The following is a 12,937-nucleotide window of genomic DNA, read 5'->3' as shown; positions in this document are numbered from 1 at the left end:
GAAAGGCGGCCAAAAGAGGTGTTGGCTTTGGGGATGATCAGTGAGATATACCTGCTGGAACGTGTGCTACGGGTGGGTGTTGTTATCGTGAACCAAGATAAGGCGGAGCTTTACCTATAGATGACCTGGGTCCAGTGGGTCTGGCGACAAATATGTAGCGAGTGCCAGCCGACTAGAGCATACAGGTCGCAGTGGTGGGTGATATACGGTGATTTGGTAACAAAACGGATGGCAGTGTGATAGACTACATCCAGTTTGCTGAGTAGAGTGTTGGAAGCTATTTTGTAGATGACATCGCCGAAGTCGAGGATCGGTAGGATAGTCAGTTTTACTAGGGTAAGTTTGGCGGCGTGAGTGAAGGAGGCTTTGTTGCGAAATAGAAAGCCGATTCTAGATTTGATTTTTGATTGGGGATGTTTAATATGAGTCTGGAAGGAGAGTTTACAGTCTAGCCAGACACCTAGGTATTTATAGTTGTCCACATATTCTAGCTCAGAGCCGTCCAAGATGGTGATGTTAGTCGGGTGGGCGGGTGCGGGCAGCAAACAGTTGAAAAGCATGCATTTGGTTTTACTAGCGTTTAAGAGCAGTTGGAGGCCACGGAAGGAGTGTTGTAGCTTGTTTGGAGGTTAGTTAGCACAGTGTCCAAGGAAGGGCCAGAAGTATACAGAATGGTGTCATCTGCGTAGAGGTGGATCAGGGAATCGCCCGCAGCAAGTGCGACATCATTGATATATACAGAGAAAATAGTCGGCCTGAGAATTGAACCCTGTGGCACCCCCATAGAGACTGCCAGAGGTCCGGACAACATGCCCTCCGATTTGACACACTGAACTCTGTCTGCAAAGTAGTTGGTGAACCAGGCGAGGCAGTCATTAGAAAAACCAAGGCTATTGAGTCTGCCGATAAGAATACGGTGATTGACAGAGTCGAAAGCCTTGGCCATGTCGATGAAGACGGCTGCACAGTACTGTCTTTTATCGATGACGGTTATGATATCGTTTAGTACCTTGAGCGTGGCTGAGGTGCACCCATGACCGGCTCGGAAGCCTGATTGCACAGTGGAGAAGGTACGGTGGAATTCGAAATGGTCAGTGATCTGTTTATTAACTTGGCTTTCGAAGACTTTAGGGCAGAATGGATATAGGTCTGTAACAGTTTGGGTCTAGGGTGTCACCCCCTTTAAAGAGGGGGATGACCGTGGCAGCTTTCCAATCTTTAGGGATCTCGGACGATACGAAAGAGGTTGAACTGGCTGGTAATAGGGGTTGCAACAATGGCGGCGGATTGTTTTGGAAAGAGAGGGTCCAGATTGTCTAGCCCAGCTGATTTGTACGGGTCCAGGTTTTGCAGCTCTTTCGGAACATCTGCTGTCTGGATTTAGGTGAAGGGGAAGCTGGGGAGGCTTGGGCGAATAGCAATGTATGATTGGGTTGATCAGTTCCCTAGTTTAACCCCTTACCCGTCTCTACAGATCTTCCTGAGAGGGCCAAGACTCACTGTGAGCAGCATAAAGACAGTGTCCAGACGATCAGTCCTGAGGGGTACCCTATCCCAGGGGTCTTTGTGCCTGAGTGCGATGAGCAGGGTCAATACAGAGCCCTGCAGTGCCATGGTTCTACAGGACATTGCTGGTGTGTGGACAGCAAGGGGCAGGAGAGAGCAGGGACCAGGAAAGGACCTGGCACTAGCCAGCCTAACTGTGATGAACCAGGTAGGAGTTGTAACTTTAATGACCCTCTCCACTCATTTTTATGCGTCTTTCACACAGACACACATTTGATGGCCTTACAGGAGTAGCATCCCACACTGACACCAATGCAGCAAATTCAGGGAGAAGACCGACTGGGACATTTCTTGTCGATCGCCAAACATTTCTGTAAAAAACCCAACGATAAAGCCTAGTCTCGGCTGTTGGTGGTAGGTTCAGCCAATTCAGCTGTTGCCATTTAATGTGTCTGAAGGTACAAACTCTGCCTGGAGAGGAAATCAAGTGCACTATTCCATTGCTGGCCAATCAGATTGCTCAGATGACCGAGTCTGCATTAACGTAGGAGGCATAAAAGAAAGCTACGGCAGAATTGCTACTGTGAGATTTCAAAACGTTTAAAACCATGACTAGAGAGAGACTGTCAATGAATACAGCAAAGAGCTGCTGTTTTTATGAGTGAGTTCATGTTTAAGTTCTTACTCAGCACGGTCACTACTTTGTATTCAAAACTTTTATAAGCCATTAAATGCGCATTCTTCCTATTTCCACTCAACGCTAAAACAAGCAGTGCGGCAGTAATGAATGAGAAGGTAAGTGTAGCTATAGGCTTGCATTGTTGTTATTATTAACGGCTTGGGTCTTTTTTAATATCAAGGAATATTTCACTTTCTTTGTTCATAGGAGTAACAACATGAATTTGTGCATGAGGCAGAAATAATGCGATGCGACTCGAGTTTTCGCCATCAGCTGGAAGACTGTGTCCCTTTTTGGTCAGTGGAGGAAAGGGAGAGCTGAGGGATGTTGAGAGACGGACCCTCAGTCTGCTGCTCTCTCCCTCCGCTGAGACTGACCATCAGGAGCAGGCACCATCAGCCCAGTAAAATAAAAAGCAAATTATTTAAAAGTATGCTCACTCAGCTGTGCATCAATGGATCTACAACAATGGATCTATTACCGTTGTGATCATATAGCCTACCTCAAATTTTGAAATATAATTTAAAAAATGTCCTGAACAACAATGAATTGGCAGGTAAATTCAAGCAAAGCCAGTACGCGGCGATAATGTATTGTGCCTATAGCTTACTGCAGAAACCTCATTGCTACAGTACTGTTTTTAATTGGTTATTGTTGCATAGGCTTACATTTTTTAAGTCATGTTAATAAAAAAATCACTGGTAGATCTCGGTGTGCATTTTGACTCAGAAAGTGATCTTGACTCAGAAAAGGTTGGTGACCACTGGACTAGGCCTACTAACCTTAGCAAAAAAAAGAAACGCCCCTTTTTCAGGAATAATTGGTAAAAATCCAAATACCTTCACAGATCTTCATTGTAAAGGGTTATTTCCCATGCTTGTTCAACGATCCATAAACAATTAATGAACATGCACCTGTGGAACAGTCATTAAGACACTAACAGCTTACAGAAAGTAGGCAATTAAGGTCACAGTTATGAAAACTTAGGACACTAAAGAGAGCTTTCTACTGAAAAACACCAAAGAAAGATGCCCAGGGTCCCTGCTCATCTGTGTGAACGTGCCTTAGGCATGCTGCAATGAGGCATGAGTACTGCAAATGTGGCCAGGGCAATAAATGGCAATGTCTGTACTATGAGATGGCTAAGACAGTGCTACAGGGAGACAGGACGGACAGCAGATCGTCCTTGCAGTGGCAGACCAGGTGTAACAACACCTGCACCGGATCAGAACATCCGAACATCACATCTGCGGGACAGGTACAGGATGGCAACAACATCTGCCCGAGTTACACCAGGAACGCACAATCCCTCCATCAGTGCTCAGACTGTCCGCAATAGGCTGAGAGAGGCTGGACTGAGGGCTTGTAGGCCTGTTGTAAGGCAGGTCCTCACCAGACAACACCGGCAACAACGTCTCCTATGGGCACAAACCCACCGTCGCTGGACCAGACAGAACTGGCAAAAAGTGCTCTTCACTGACGATTCGCGGTTTTGTCTCACCAGGGGTGATGGTCGGATTTGCGTTTATCGTCAAAGGAAATGAGCGTTACACCGAGGCCTGTACTCTGGAGCGGGATCGATTTGGAGGTAGAGGGTCCGTCATGGTCTGGGGCGATGTGTCACAGCATCATCGGACTGAGCTTGTTGTCATTGCAGGCAATCTCAACGCTGTACGTTACAGGGAAGACATCCTCCTCCCTCATGTGGTACCCTTCCTGCAGGCTCATCCTGACATGACCCTCCAGCATGACAGAGAGCCCGGATCTCAATCCCATTGAGCACGAATGGGACCTGTTGGGTCAGAGGGTGAGGGCTAGGGCCATTTCCCCCGGATGTCCGGGAACTTGCAGGTGCCTTGGTGGAAGAGTGGGGTAACATCTCACAGCAATAACTGGCAAATCTGGTGCAGTCCATGAGGAGGAGATGCACTGCAGTACTTAATGCAGCTGGTGGCCACACCAGATACTGACTGTTACTTTTGATTTTGACCCCCCCTTTACTTTTGACCCCCCCTTTGTTCAGGGACACATTATTCCATTTCTGTTAGTCACATGTCTGTGGAACCTGTTCAGTTTGTCTCAGTTGTTGAATCTTGTGTTCATACAAATAGTATTTACACAGGTTGAGTTTGCTGAAAATAAACGCAGTTGACAGTGAGAGGACTTTTCTTTTTTGCTGAGTTTATATTTACTTCTCAACTTTCCTAATATTAAGCATATTGTTTATCTTTACAACAGGAGTCTAGCCTACCTGGCTGGCATGAAAATGAACTACAGGAAAAGCATCCTCCATTCGCTATTTAAGTGCATAGATCTATTTTTTCCACTTCCCGGTTTCGAGACAGGTGCATGATAATGGTCCATTCTAAATTTCACACATATTATTTAGTATATGTAAAGACAAGATTAAATCAAGAATAGTGTGATTGGTGACAATATTAGCCTATATTATCACTTGTGAATGATGCCCAGCATAAGTAACTGCCTTTTTTATGTTGAATCATAGTCACACACCTCATGTAGCCTATCCAAATCAAACCAAATGTATTTACATAGCCCTTTGTACATCAGCTGATATCTCAAAGTGCTGTACAGAAACCCAGCCTAAAACCCCAAACAGCAAGCAATGCAGGTGTAGAAGCACGGTGGCTCGGAAAAACTCCCTAGAAAGGCCAAAACCTAAGAAGAAACCTAGAGAGGAACCAGGCTATGTGGGTTGGCCAGTCCTCTTCTGGCTGTGCTGGGTGGAGATTATAACAGAACATGGCCAAGATGTTCAAATGTTCATAAATGACCAGCATGGTCAAATAATAATAAGGCAGAACAGTTGAAACTGGAGCAGCAGCACGGCCAGGTGGACTGGGGGCAGCAAGGAGTCATCATGTCAGGTAGTCCTGGGACATGGTCCTAGGGCTCAGGTCCTCCGAGAGAGAGAAAGAAAGAGAGAAAGAGAGAATTAGAGAAAGCACACTTAAATTCACACAGGACACCGAATAGGACAGGAGAAGTACTCCAGATATAACAAACTGACCCTAGGCCCCCGACACATAAACTACTGCAGCATAAATACTGGAGGCTGAGACAGGAGGGGTCAGGAGACACTGTGGCCCCATCCGAGGACACCCCCGGACAGGGCCAAACAGGAAGGATATAACCCCACCCACTTTGCCAAAACACAGCCCCCACACCACTAGAGGGATATCTTCAACCACCAACTTACCATCCTGAGACAAGGCTGAGTATAGCCCACAAAGATCTCCGCCATGGCACAACCCAAGGGGGGGCGCCAACCCAGACAGGATGACCACATCGGTGAATCAACCCACTCAGGTGACGCACCCCTCCAGGGACGGCATGAGAGAGCCCCAGTAAGCCAGTGACTCAGCCCCTGTAATAGGGTTAGAGTCAGAGAATCCCAGTGGAAAGAGGGGAACCGGCCAGGCAGAGACAGCAAGGGCGGTTCGTTGCTCCAGAGCCTTTCCGTTCACCTTCCCACTCCTGGGCCAGACTACACTCAATCATATGACCCACTGAAGAGATGAGTCTTCAGTAAAGACTTAAAGGTTGAGACCGAGTTTGCGTCTCTGACATGGGTAGGCAGACCGTTCCATAAAAATGGAGCTCTATAGGAGAAAGCCCTGCCTCCAGCTGTTTGCTTAGAAATTCTAGGGACAATTAGGAGGCCTGCGTCTTGTGACCGTAGCGTACGTGTAGGTATGTACGGCAGGACCAAATCAGAGAGATAGGTAGGAGCAAGCCCATGTAATGCTTTGTAGGTTAGCAGTAAAACCTTGAAATCAGCCCTTGCTTTGACAGGAAGCCCGTGTAGGGAGGCTAGCACTGGAATAATATGATCAAATGTTTTGGTTCTAGTCAGGATTCTAGCAGCCGTATTTAGCACTAACTGAAGTTTATTTAGTGCTTTATCCGGGTAGCCGTAAAGTAGAGCATTGCAGTAGTCTAACCTAGAAGTGACAAAAGCATGGATAAATTTTTCTGCATCATTTTTGGGCAGAAAGTCTCTGATTTTTGCAATGTTACGTAGATGGAAAAAAGCTGTCCTTCAAATGGTCTTGATATGTTCTTCAAAAGAGAGATCAGGGTCCAGAGTAACGCCGAGGTCCTTTACAGTTTTATTTGAGACGACTGTACAACCATTAAGATTAATTGTCAGATTCAACAGAAGATCTCTTTGTTTCTTGGGACCTAGAACAAGCATCTCTGTTTTGTCCGAATTTAAAAGTAGAAAGTTTGCAGCCATCCACTTCCTTATGTCTGAAACACATGCTTCTAGCAAGGGCAATTTTGGGGCTTCACCATGTTTCATTGAAATGTACAGCTGTGTGTCATCTGCATAGCAGTGAAAGTTAACATTATGTTTTCGAATGACATCCCCAAGAGGTAAAATATATAGTGAAAACAATAGTGGTCCTAAAACGGAACCTTGAGGAACACCGAAATTTACAGTTGATTTGTCAGAGAACAAACCATTCACAGAGACAAACTGATATCTTTCCGACAGATAAGATCTAAACCAGGCCAGAACTTGTCCGTGTAGACCAATTTGGGTTTCAAATCTCTCCAAAAGAATGTGGTGATCGATGGTATCAAAAGCAGCACTAAGGTCTAGGAGCACGAGGACAGATGCAGAGCCTCGGTCTGATGCCATTAAAAGGTAATTTACCACCTTCACAAGTGCAGTCTCAGAGCTATGATGGGGTCTAAAACCAGACTGAAGCATTTCGTATACATTGTTTGTATTCAGGAAGGCAGTGAGTTGCTGCGCAACAGCCTTTTCTAAAATTTTTGAGAGGAATGGAAGATTCGATATAGGCCGATAGTTTTTTATATTTTCTGGGTCAAGGTTTGGCTTTTTTAAGAGAGGCTTTATTACTGCCACTTTTAGTGAGTTTGGTACACATCCGGTGGATAGAGAGCCGTTTATTATTTTCAACATAGGAGGGCCAAGCACAGGAAGCAGCTCTTTCAGTAGTTTAGTTGGAATAGGGTCCAGTATGCAGCTTGAAGGTTTAGAGGCCATGATTATTTTCATCATTGTATCAAGAGATATAGTACTAAAACACTTGAGCGTCTCTCTTGATCCTATAGGAGCACGAGGACAGATATGCCTATATGTTTTGATAAGGTTTGTATCACAACTAAAGTGGCCAAATAACTTCTTAATTAAAATGTAAGCACATTAATCCGCTTTACAAGGGGTTTATAGCATAACTGGCATACATAAGCAGCGCATGAGTTTCAAGTTTTGGGAAGATAATTGTAATGAATACTCAGGGAGAAAAAGGTGAAGATTCATGAGCAGAGCGTGGCAGATGTTTATTAAGCCTTCACAGAAGTCAGGAATCGTGGTCACAGACAATGGTCAAACTGGTAGGCAGTCAAAAACAAAAAATACGTCACAACCATACAAACAGAAAGAAATGAACTACAGTGCCTTGCGAAAGTATTCGGCCCCCTTGAACTTTGCGACCTTTTGCCACATTTCAGGCTTCAAACTTAAAGATATAAAACCGTCCCAGTCTCAGGTTTTTTGCAGACTCCATCAGGTTTTCTTCCAGAATGGTCCTGTATTTGGCTCCATCCATCTTCCCATCAATTTTAACCATCTTCCCTGTCCCTGCTGAAGAAAAGCAGGCCCAAACCATGATGCTGCCACCACCATGTTTGACAGTGGGGATAGGGTGTGTTCAGGGTGATGAGCTGTGTTGCTTTTACGCCAAACATAACGTTTTGCATTGTTCAATTTTGGTTTCATCTGACCAGAGCACCTTCTTCCACATGTTTGGTGTGTCTCCCAGGTGGCTTGTGGCAAACTTTAAATGACACTTTTTATGGATATCTTTAAGAAATGGCTTTCTTCTTGCCACTCTTCCATAAAGGCCAGATTTGTGCAATATACGACTGATTGTTGTCCTATGGACAGAGTCTCCCACCTCAGCTGTAGATCTCTGCAGTTCATCCAGAGTGATCATGGGCCTCTTGGCTGCATCTCTGATCAGTCTTCTCCTTGTATGAGCTGAAAGTTTAGAGGGACGGCCAGGTCTTGGTAGATTTGCAGTGGTCTGATACTCCTTCCATTTCAATATTATCGCTTGCACAGTCCTCCTTGGGATGTTTAAAGCTTGGGAAATCTTTTTGTATCCAAATCCGGCTTTAAACTTCTTCACAACAGTATATCGGACCTGCCTGGTGTGTTCCTTGTTCTTCATGATGCTCTCTGCGCTTTTAACGGACCTCTGAGACTATCACAGTGCAGGTGCATTTATACGGAGACTTGATTACACACAGGTGGATTGTATTTATCATCATTAGTCATTTAGGTCAACATTGGATCATTCAGAGATCCTCACTGAACTTCTGGAGAGAGTTTGCTGCACTGAAAGGAAAAGGGCTGAATAATTTTGCACGCCCAATTTTTCAGTTTTTGATTTGTTAAAAAAGTTTGAAATATCCAATAAATGTCGTTCCACTTCATGATTGTGTCCCACTTGTTGTTGATTCTTCACAAAAAAATACAGTTTTATATCTTTGTTTGAAGCCTGAAATGTGGCAAAAGGTCGCAAAGTTCAAGGGGGCCGAATACTTTCGCAAGGCACTGTAAATAGGGAGCTGATGAGACCAGGTGAGAAACGAACACAGGTGAAATCAATGAACAAAAATGAAAGACAGGGCTACGTTCCAGAACACAAAGAAACAGGGCTACATTCAAGATCACAAAGAAAAAGACCACATGGTTGACTAAGAAAAGAAAAGCAGAACCTTACAATAATTTTCACCATAAAAATGCACCTTTATAATAAAAGCATTACATGTATTTGATTATAGCCTACTGTCATGTGTGCATTGCTGCGCTTATAATGTGAAGAAATAGCCTAATAGTTTATCAACATTTTAAGCTAAACTTTTACATCTGTTGCGTCAGCCACATTGCGTGAAAACCTTTTTTAATGGTTGTATTAATTTGGGATTTATTGCACCCCATAACTGTCCCAGACTATGTTTGGAATATTTATTTCTCGCACAGAATAGGCCAACTTTTGTACTACGGGGGATAGTCGATTGACATAGGCTAGTGCTTTTTCTGTTTGTCAGGCCTACTCATCTTGAGTTGGCTGATGAATAGTAAATGGGGACAGTTCTTCCAATATCTTCAATATGCACCTCGGAATTGGATAAGAACGCGGGCAGTTGCGTCCCCGATGTGTCTGTCTTCACTTGTAGCCTGTGAGAAAGACCCGATCACCTGACGGAGAGACATGTGAGTGAGAGGCGCTTCAGATTGCTCAGCACACTCAGGGAGAATGGCACAATGCAGCAATCAGGACCGCAGAAGGCATGGATGTCGCCATTAAATTCAAGGCATTTTCAAGTGCTTGTCAAATTGTGATTGAGAGACTTTTGGAGTACAGCCTTCGCAAAAAAACAAAGCTGAGCTCATGCCTTTCAAGCAACTTTTTTCAAATCATCATTAGAGTTTCATTATGCTGCCTTACATGCTGACCAGACCACGCGTCCACATGCGCCATCGCACGCTTGTTGATTTTGTCCACCCACACCAGACGTGATCAAGACTCACAGGTTGAAGTATAAAAACAAACCCTGAACCAACTTTATTAATTTGGGGACAGGTCGAAAAGCATCAAACATTTATGGCAATTTAGCCAGATAACGTGCAGTTGCTAGCTAATTTGTCCTAGGATATAAACATTGGGTTGTTATTTTACCTCAAATGCACAAGTTCCTCTACTCTGACAATTAATCCACAGATAAGAGGGTAAACCGAGTTTGTTTCTAGTAATCTCTCCTACTGTAGGCTTCTTCTTCTTTGGACTATATATGGCGGTTCGCAACCAACTTTAAAGTGCATTACCACCACCAACTGGGCTGGATTGTGGACCTCAGATCATCTTTCAATCACCCACGTGGGTAAATGCTCCTAAAAACCAATGAGGAGATGGGAGAGGTGGGACTTGCAGTGCGTCAAGCATCACAAATAGAACCAAGTCCTATTTTAGCGCCTGACTACGCAGATGGTCGTTGACGCACGCGAGCAGTGTGGGTGCAGTGATTGAATAACATGTATGTGTACATTTATTTTGCAACGCTTGCGCACGCGACGCCATCGGTGTGGTCAGCATGTTACAATGTTTTAAAAATCAAAACATATAGCCCAATGTTTGTAGAACAACTAAAGTTACGTTTATAACTCTAAATTAAGCATTTCTTTGTTAACCGCTCAACACAGAATGTGCGCAATCACACAAATCGTTTGGAGAACATATTTATATTTTATTCAGCTTTGTTCGATTGTATTCTTCATACTATAAAATAATATAAAATAATGCCACTGAATTATAAGTAAATCTTGTCTGCTAAATTAACTAGTGTAGCCCACAGCCATTTGGCATAGCTACATCAGGACCTAACATAAGGACAACTCAGAGTATGCTATTCTTTTCTTCTGAAATAGACTACATTTTCTTCATATCATGCTTCTTTAGACCTGTCTAAAATAAATAATGGATGTATTCGACTTTTTAGAAACCAGGAGATGTTAAATGTGTTTATGTTAATTAACGGTCAATTACCGTGAGACTGACAGTTATTTGCCATGACCAGTCGGGAAAAAAATAGGTTATTCCAGCATTACTTTTGTTACGAATTGCATGTGGAGATACAAATTTAGTAAAAAAACTTTAAAAAAAAAACTAAATACATTAAAACAATAGTTTCAACTGTGACCTGGTTTAACCCCTTACCTGTCTCTACAGATCGTCCTGAGAGGCCCAAGACTCACTGTGAGCAGCATAAAGACAGTGTCCAGACGACCAGTCCTGAGGGGTACCCTATCCCGGGGGTCTTTGTGCCTGAGTGCGATGAGCAGGGTCAATACAGAGCCCTGCAGTGCCACGGTTCTACAGGACACTGCTGGTGTGTGGACAGCAGGGGGCAGGAGAGGGCAGGGACCAGGAAAGGACCCGGCACTGGCCAGCCTAACTGTGATGAACCAGGTGAGTTTAATGTTAAACACATTACGGATAATAACAGTAACAGTATCCATGTTGTCTCTGTAATATTGTCTGTAAAGGGTACTTGTTTGTTCAGAATAACTAACTATAACCAGTGGGAAAAACTGGTTACAATAAAGTCCTTATGACGACTTTTATGATGTCATGGTCAGGTTGTATACTGGTTGTAATCTGGTAATAACAACCAAAAGATGTCTTGATGTTGTCATGAAATAGCCATCTTTACCTGGACATAAGCGTCTAGTTGGTTGTAATCTAGTTATATGACATTGTGTCAACCAGAAAAACAATATCCACCAGACAATGACGTCATTAAGATCGCATGTGCCTAATAACCCCGTACCTGCCTCTACAGATCACCCTGAGAGGCCCAAGACTCATTGTGAACACCAGAGAGACAGTCTGCAGACAACTAGTCCTGAGGGGAATGTTGACGGGGCCTTTGTACCTCAGTGTGATGAGAAGGGTCAATACAGAGCCCTGCAGTGCCACGGTGCTACAGGACACTGCTGGTGTGTGGACAGCAGGGGGCAGGAGAGGGCAGGGACCAGGAAACCACCCGGTACTTCGCAACCTAACTGTGATGAACCAGGTGAGATGAGTTCACATGTGTTGTGCATACATTTGACGTAAACACAACACACCTGTATACACTAATACACATGCATAAACACTACCAATTGCAAGACCACACACACACCCACCTAGAGGTTCATGCTGCAATGCAATCTGCCTCATGTGGCCAGGTTAGACACACATAAGAGATTTTCTTAAGGTTTAGAATTAAAGCCAGGCAGCAGGCACTGTTGCTATCTAATACAGCTAAACAAAATGGAATCGTTAAAAGTTTAGGCACCAATAATGTGTTACGCCCTGTAAAGCACCAGCTCAGCTCCTCATTGCCTATGAGTAATCACTTTCATTTGAATCTAGTAAATGGTGCCAAATCATGCTGTCAAGTCTATATTGTTAGGGGGAGGAGGTAGGTCAGTGATGTGGTTCGCCCATGGTTTTCCTGCCAAACCACTGCTTCTTCTACACTGTGCCCAATGTGTGCTCTTCTCTCCCACGTCACAAAAAATATCCCGTGTAGGAGTCTTGAGTTGGAAAGAATTGAACATTCGGTCATGTTTTTTTTTAACAGTTTCAGAGATAACAAAAAAATGTACTTTAACCTAAAGTGGTATGTTTTAAGTGCACCTGAAAGCATGTTATCAAGGTGGATTTGATAAAATAAACACTTGGAAATCTGTAAGAATGTATACAAGTGGGTAGGTGACAGGGGAGGGGGTGAGTGTGTGTGCGTGCGTGCATGTGTACAGGTGTGCATGTGTGTGAAAGAGACTGATGAGTGTGTAAGGGGTCGGACATACCACGCTGGAGTGTGTATGTGCACGTGCATGCATATGTGAACGAGACTGAGTGTTTGTGTCTGTGTTTGTGAGTATGTGTGTACATGTAGTAGAGGAGAGACAGGAATGTGACCAGGAGGATTGATTTGATTTCTTGCCCTTACACGGCCCCCTCCCCCTTCACCTTCTCCTGTCCCAGACCTGTAAACGCTTGCGGGGTCAGCTCACTTCTCATCACTATCAGCTGGAACGCTTATCTACTAGCCGTAATACAACTAAAGAGTCACAGAGTCCACAGCATTTGGACGGCCCTTAAAAAGGCAATGGGGGATTTCTACCTGAGTCATAAT

General features: G+C 44.1%; 1 protein-coding gene across 3 annotated transcripts in view; it reads left to right on the top strand.

The window, feature by feature from the left end:
- The window catches only part of nid2a (nidogen 2a (osteonidogen)), a 99,823-nt gene that overhangs the window by 73,686 nt on the left and 13,200 nt on the right, over positions 1 to 12,937 (top strand). For 2 of the 3 annotated variants that reach the window (XM_024429663.2, XM_024429662.2), the window contains exons 15-17: positions 1,475 to 1,714; positions 10,978 to 11,217; positions 11,591 to 11,827. In XM_024429663.2, the coding sequence (XP_024285431.1) occupies positions 1,475 to 1,714; positions 10,978 to 11,217; positions 11,591 to 11,827 (717 nt within the window). The remainder of the gene's footprint in view (positions 1 to 1,474; positions 1,715 to 10,977; positions 11,218 to 11,590; positions 11,828 to 12,937) is intronic. The other variant, XM_024429664.2, reaches the window with a different exon arrangement.

Source organism: Oncorhynchus tshawytscha, linkage group LG24, assembly GCF_018296145.1.
Source record: "Oncorhynchus tshawytscha isolate Ot180627B linkage group LG24, Otsh_v2.0, whole genome shotgun sequence".
In the NCBI taxonomy this organism is placed as follows: domain Eukaryota; kingdom Metazoa; phylum Chordata; class Actinopteri; order Salmoniformes; family Salmonidae; genus Oncorhynchus; species Oncorhynchus tshawytscha.
Note: the sequence above shows the minus strand (reverse complement) of the source record. Positions and strands in the feature narration are given on the sequence as shown.